This window comes from Pantherophis guttatus, chromosome 4 (genome assembly GCF_059756535.1).
Source record: "Pantherophis guttatus breed Tessera chromosome 4, ASM5975653v1, whole genome shotgun sequence".
NCBI classification, from domain to species: Eukaryota; Metazoa; Chordata; class Lepidosauria; order Squamata; family Colubridae; genus Pantherophis; species Pantherophis guttatus.
The window spans coordinates 31,517,776-31,524,833 of NC_142066.1; the positions used below are offsets into that span (position 1 = coordinate 31,517,776).

General features: G+C 37.2%; 1 protein-coding gene across 2 annotated transcripts in view; it reads left to right on the forward strand.

The window, feature by feature from the left end:
• The window catches only part of SLC6A16 (solute carrier family 6 member 16), a 53,750-nt gene extending 48,776 nt beyond the window's left edge, over positions 1-4,974 (forward strand). For both annotated transcript variants that reach the window (XM_034423297.3, XM_087891880.1), the window contains exon 13: positions 1,927-4,974. In XM_034423297.3, coding sequence (XP_034279188.2) covers positions 1,927-2,187 — 261 coding nt within the window. In that variant the 3' untranslated portion in view covers positions 2,188-4,974. The remainder of the gene's footprint in view (positions 1-1,926) is intronic.
• The last annotated feature ends 2,084 nt before the right edge of the window (positions 4,975-7,058 follow it).

Genomic DNA, 7,058 nt, shown 5'->3' on the forward strand with positions numbered 1-7,058 from the left:
TATGAATCATTTGTTGCATAATTACCATTAACCTATTTGCTAGTATTTTAGCAAAAATCTTATAATCAGTATTAATAAATCTTCTTCAATAAGCGAGGTCTCTCCTGCAGCTTGTGGCTGTTTACTTTCCTTCTGTCCCTGTATTGCCAGTTCTTCCTTTCTTCTCCTCATTTCCTGAGATGGTGCACATCCAGCCTTTAATACATTAGTATAAAAATCTCTTGCCTTCCAAATTGTGTTAAGGCGATACCTTTCTCCCATATAATTCGCCACCAGTCCAGCTGGAACATCCCATCTAAACTGAATCTGTCGATTTCTAAGTTCATCCACCAAGAAAGCAAACTCCTTTCTGCTTCTCAACATTTTGGGGGGAATTTCTTTTAGCACTAAAACCTCTTGTCCTGCAATTTGAAGTTTATTTTTATAGAAAGCTTGTAAAATTTCATTTTGGGTCCTCCTCGTTGTAAAGTAAATCACAATGTCTCTTAGCAATTGATTCTGTCTGGCAAACCAGGAATTAATACGATATATTTTGTCAATTTGCAATGAGAGATCTGCTTGTTGCTCCCCAGTTATCTTTGCAAAAACCTCTGCAAAGATCTCTCTCAAGTTCTCTCGATTGTGTTCTCTCAAACCTCTTACTCTCAGAGCAAATTCCATCGCTCTATACTGTAACATCACCACTTCATCATCTGCCCTATCCACCTTAGTCTGAACTTTATCCATTTTATTTTCCAAATTCAAATTGGACTGATTAATTTCTTTTACTCTTTCATCCAACAATTCAATGTGTTTTGCCAGACCCTGAAATGCCATTACTATGTCTTCTCTTATTTCTTTATTCCGAATTCGTATAACTTCTTTAATTTCAGCCATTTCTTCAGACACTCCCTTAATTTTCCCCTCTAAAAAAGAAGTTTGTTGCTTCAAAGCGTCCTGCAGTGATTCCTGTAGAACTTCCAAAGTCAATATTTGTGGATTTGAAGTAGACAAAGATTGTAATTTTGGTGGTTGTGCTGGCGATCCTCCAGCACTTTTAAAGCCAGATTTTATTTGCTTAGAAGCCATTTTTAGCTTTCAATTTATACTTCCTACAGCAACCAAATCAATAAGTCCAAATGTTTTTAAATCTTTTGTAAGTATTATAGTTTATTTAAAGTCCAAACTGTAGTCTTTCCACTTTAAATCTTTCTTTCTTTGGTGTAGAATCCAATAATCTTAAACAGCCTTAGAAGCGCTAACGATGTTAACTATCACTTTCACTATAACTTTCACTTTCACGCCGTTACAGTTCAGGCACCATTTTTGCTTTCGTTTTAAAAGTCTTAGAAGGAAGAAGTATAGACACAGAGTTGAAGTTCAGTACTTGCAGTTGCTAGGACTCCTGTTTTTGTTCTGCCTGCTTCAAGCTTATTTTGAATCTGAATGTTGATTGCAGGGGTGGTCGCGGCGTCTTGTTCTGCTTGAAGCAGAAAAGCCTCGGATTCGGAGCTCAGTCGAACTACCAGGGAGCTCTCACCCTCCAAGCCCCAGAATTACTCCTAGGGCTTTTGGGGAGCTCTACCTTAGTCGGCTGCTCGCCTTCCTCTCTTCTCCCGAGGGGAAGGTTTCCAAGCCGCCAGACAGCTGATTTGCGTTGTCTTGGCAGTTTTAACGAAATCGCGGGGCTGATGGTCCAAGAGGAGCGTCTGTCAGAGCCTGCGGTGCCACCAGAAGCAATGCACAATTCTTAATGATCATATATACAGTTCAGATTGTTAAGCCCAAACAAATGCATCATATTATGGCTTACTTATGGAGCAGCATGCGGAGAAGATCTTTTTCCACTGAATTCTCTTGTTGACACAATCAGGGAATGTACAGAAGAGGCCTGATGTAAAAGGGAGATAATGCATCTAAAATTTACTCTCTCCCTTCCCATTTCAGGCAGAGGAGGAACAGCTGGAATACCCACCATGGGCCTTGGGCCTTCTCATTAGTCTGATCATTGTGGCTGCTCTACCCATTCCAATCATGTTTCTTAGGCAGCTCTTGCTGGATCGGTTTGCCCAACACAGCCACAACTCTGGCCAGATACCTGTTCCCACCGAAGAAGAAGATGGGGTGCAAGAAAAGGAAAGTCCAGCTGATCTTGATTACCCAGGCAATGGTTACTTGCTTGTGCCTGCAGAAGAAAGGCAGGAATAGAATGGGTGATGTACAGGTAGTCCTCGACTTACAACCACAGTGGAGCCCAGAATTTTGGTCATAAGTCATTGCTGTCATAAATTGAGGCATCACATGACCGAACTTGATTTTATGACCATTTTACAACAATCATAAAGTGGGTCAATCACAGTTATTAAGTGAACCGGGGTCATAAAACAAATCTAGCATATATCGGATGGGCGTTTTTTGCCATTTTTTTGCTAGAAAATGGCAAAAAACCATGGCAGATTGTGGTCACATGACCGAAAGCCGCTGCAACCGGTTATACAAGCGAGTCAGTTGCCAAGCACTCAAAATGCAATCATGTGACTCTAGCAGAGTGCGGCAGTCATAACTTGGAGGAGGGTCATAAATAGCTTTTCTGAAGTCCATCATAACTTTCAGCAGTCATTAAGCAGCTATTTTGAAATGCATCGTAACTTTGAAAGGTTATTGAGCGGCAATTGTTAAGCGAGAACTACCTGTATAGAATGTTCAATTTTCAGCACTCTCAGAGTCATGCTCGTCCACACCTATTCCATTCATAATGGTGGAATGGAACCTGAGTGGCTATTGGTAGGGAGAGAATTCCAAGCAAAGCATTTAAAAACAAAATCAAGTATTTAATGCTAAGCGCTTATTCGTTAAAGCCTGATTACCCATTCCTAAAAGTTGAATGTATATGATCTATGTGATCACAGTGTACAGTATATTTTTTAAGGTTAAGATGGGAGTGAGAGGGGGAAAATAATTTAAAATGGAAATTAGACTTCTTTAACCAAGTAGCAAAGTGTGAGGAAAGGGTTTCCAGAAGTCTTTTTTTAGCCCTTAATGATAGTCCTATTGTGGGTCATGTGATTAAGAGGAAACAAAGCTTAGATCAGTGGGCAACATTCCAAGCTTCTGTCCCAACTATATCTCCCAAAGAGATACACAGGGGATTTTTCTGACAGTTTTTTTTTTTAATGCTGGCCTGATCTGGATCACTTTACATTTGACCTTTCTTTTATGGACGACTTCTCCCACACCAAATTTGGTCTTATTCTGCTGATGAACAGGCAGATAAAGTCCCAAGTCCCTTTACATAGTATCTTTGCAGTATTTCACTGGGTTGGAAAGAATCAAAAAGTTAACAGTAACACAATTGGTGTGTTTAAAAAATTAATAGGGCACTATAAACAGTTGTAACTTTAAACATTTTTTAAAAATACAAAAGAAGACAATTGTTAAGGATATCTATAAAAGTGAAGATTGCACTATTATTCCATTCTTTTAAAAAATCTGCCCTTCATATGATCTTTGTGAGGACAGAAAAAACATTTGGAAAACGTAACCAGCTTCCAAATGGATAGTTTGTCATATGAGCCCCCTTTTTCAATAAATGTGAATGAACAACACACAACAATTCCATATCATCATCTTGGAAGACACATGACTTGTGCTGGAAGACAGTAAAAATGAAAAATGGAACGATAAAGGACCTGTAAATAAAATATATTTAAGTGGACTCTCTTCACTTTGGTGAACCACCTTACAGTTTGAACGACTGTCAAAAGAGTGTTCTGTTCCCCATGAAGGCATCTTTAAAAATTATTGGTTGGACAAACTCTGACTGGAAAATTACAGTTACTGGATTTCAAGGCACTATGCTCTCCAGTGATCAGTGGTAAAAGGAAATGAGGCCATTAAAAAATATCATGGCTAGACACCATGATATAAAGTTCACACCAGCAAGAGCATAGAACAAGAAAGAAACCATACAAAACAGGAAAATGCAGAGACCACTGGGAATTCCTGAGAATTGGACATGATTGAACAGATAGCAGCATCATGTTCTGCCAAGAAAATGAAAGATCCAGGAAGAAAAGGCCTGATGTCCAGGTGCATTTGATGCTAAAGCATCTATGTCTCACACTGGTATGTGTTCCTCCCTATTTCCCAAAATTCATTTTAGATTGTAAGCTCCTCAAGAGCAATGTCCCACCTGATATCTGATGACACTACATCCTTTCATGTTCTAAAGCAGTATTCTCAACCTTGGCAGTGTTAAGATATGTGAACTGCAGCTCCCAGAATTCTCCAGCCAGCCATGCTGATTGGCGACTTCTGGGACTAGAAGTCCACATCTCTTAAAAGTTGCTGAGATTGAGAAACATTGTTTTAAACTAATTTAGACTAATCGTTACCACTGGTGACTTGGAAGAAGCTCTGGGTTGGGACCTCTTAGGAGGGTTGTTACAAATATTTTTTTTAAAATTGGAAGAGCAAAGTGGTCAAAACATATTGCCAGCTATGCTCCTTGTTTTAGATGCACAAGCTGCTGTAAGCAGTTATGGTGGTGCAGTTTGAGAACTCTCAGTTACTACTAGTGGTGTATTTATTCCTTGCATAACCAAATCATAGCCTTACTTCTGTATGATTCTACTTCAGTGGGAAATAAAGGGGAGGATGGACTTTTCCAGTACTCTGTCAGAGATTATAGCTCAAAGAGCTAAAAGCTTTGGAGAAGTAGTCAACAGACTGCTTGTTTTATAATATTCTCTATGGGGAATTACTGAACTTTTCAATAGTTCAATAAATGAACTGTATGTTGGGGTTTAAATTTTGTTTTGAGGACTTCCCTAATGCAGGAAAGAACAAAGCAAGTAATTAAAACTCCACTGTTCTGACGACAGGTGTCAATTTCTTATGCGGGAACAGAACCTGAGGTCAACAAATGAGCCTTAAAGAAGAAAACATATTTAATTGTTTCCCCCTTTCTCTTCAATAAAAGCTGTTTAGCACAAACAATTGCATTGTATTAAATTCCTGGGATGGGAAAATGTGTCTGATTTCTATCTTGGTTGATTTAAACTTCTTTATCATACATTAAAGAACTGCAGTGGCAATAAAGAATTAGGGAAGTTTTCCTTGTTCAAATTAGGGCACTTAAAAACATAGATATAGCTGTCACAATTTATTTCATTTTAATTGGGCAACCTAAGGACATCTCAGTCACTCTTTGTGCTATAAAAGTTCCAAAATGTGGAACTGGTTGTTTCAGGGATTTCGGAATTCCCCATTCAGAATCAGATTTCATGAAATGGTGTACCCCAAATGGTTCAAAATATAATATTTTCCCTATTGTGTCTGTTGCCTTGAAACTCAGGCACCAGAGTTTGATGTGGAGCTAATAAGAACTTGATCCCTGAATTTGAGAGACACTTTTACCTTTGCAAAAGGGCTTCTTTGCCCACCTGAAAATATGAATCATCAAAAGTACAAATCACCAAGTAATTCAGGCAAAGCAAAAAAGCATTTATTAAATGATGGTCAAGTCCTTTTATGGGGTACAGAAACAAATGACAATTTATTGTTATATGTTATAAACATTTATTGTTATATGTTATAAACAATAAAAGACTTACACTTGCAAGTTTTAAGACAGGTACAAACCCAGCTGGATTTATGGGTTATGTTACTCTTTCTCAGCTGGATTTCTATCTTATAACAATTGTATGTGAGACTCGAATAGAAAATTCTAGACAACTAGATACCAAAAGTGGCAAATTTATGGGTTGCACTTCAGCTGAGTTTGTATCTTTCTTAAAACTTGTGGGTATATTCAAGAACTTTCAGAATATCCTGTCTTGTTTAGCAGCAAAAACACAAATTCCTGAATATCAAAGATGGTTTTGGCCAAAAATAGAAATAAAGTGTTTTTCTGAAGTTAAAAAAAAGGCCTAAACTGCCATGTTAAAAGTGCTAGTATCGCCTTTTTAAAAATGCTGAAGCCCAAAATTTCAGGTACCACATATATGATCCATGTCGTTAAACTTACATCACTTTTGAGTATTTCAAAATGGTCAAAATAAAATGGCAATGCCGTACAGGAGCTGATGTGACTACATTTTCAGATTTTTTTTAAAAAAAATGATTTTAAAATAACCAGCTGCCTATTCCAATTGTATAAACTCATAATGCATGAAGGAAGTACAAAAACTGCATTTGATTTAATGTAATTGAAATTAAAACATAGTTGATATGTACCGATAGAAGAGAATATTTGTAGCTCTGGGCAGAACTCTGGAGACTTCACTGTTCTCGGAGCTTGGTTTTCTTGCAGACATTTCATTACCAAACTAGGTAACATCATCAGTGCTAAAAGAGAGGAGTTTGCACCGGTGTTGCTATACCCAGTTCAGTAATAAAACATCTACAAACAAACCACCAAGCTCAGAGAGCACCAAGGACCCCATAGTTGAAATGCCTCCATATTTTATTTGTAGTATTTGGAGAACTCTGCAAGTTAATAATCATTTAAATCCCTAAAACTTTAGGTTGTATACCTTTGATATACTTGATATCCTAGTAAGGGTAACAAATTATTCAACTTTAGGGCATCTAAAACTGAAAAATCAGAATCTATGTTTTTATTTGATCCAGGAAGGAGAAACTTTTGAGTATCTTTTCTTTCTGATGGAGAAAAGTTATTTATGTAGTTGCTAAGTGTTGGCACCAACTTGATAGCACATCTATTTCCTTCCAAACACCAGATAATTCTAAGCAATTTGACTGCTGTTTGTTTGTTTATTATTAAATTCGTATGCAACCCATTTCATTGTCCTGAGTAACTCTGGAATGCTTACAATAGAATAAAAGCATAAATTATAAAAACTTTTAAAGCATTAAGATTAAAATTAGCAACAATTAAGTAAAAGTTTAAAATCAAGAGCATAGGGTTTTTTACAAGTTAAAAGAAAATATCCCAAGTTGAATTCAATTCTTGATGATATAACATGTTCGTAAGTAGTTTCATTGGCAACAATATGGACATTTTTTGGTGGTTTGCATATCCAGTCAGTGTAGTGATTAAGGCGCTGGCCTAGAAA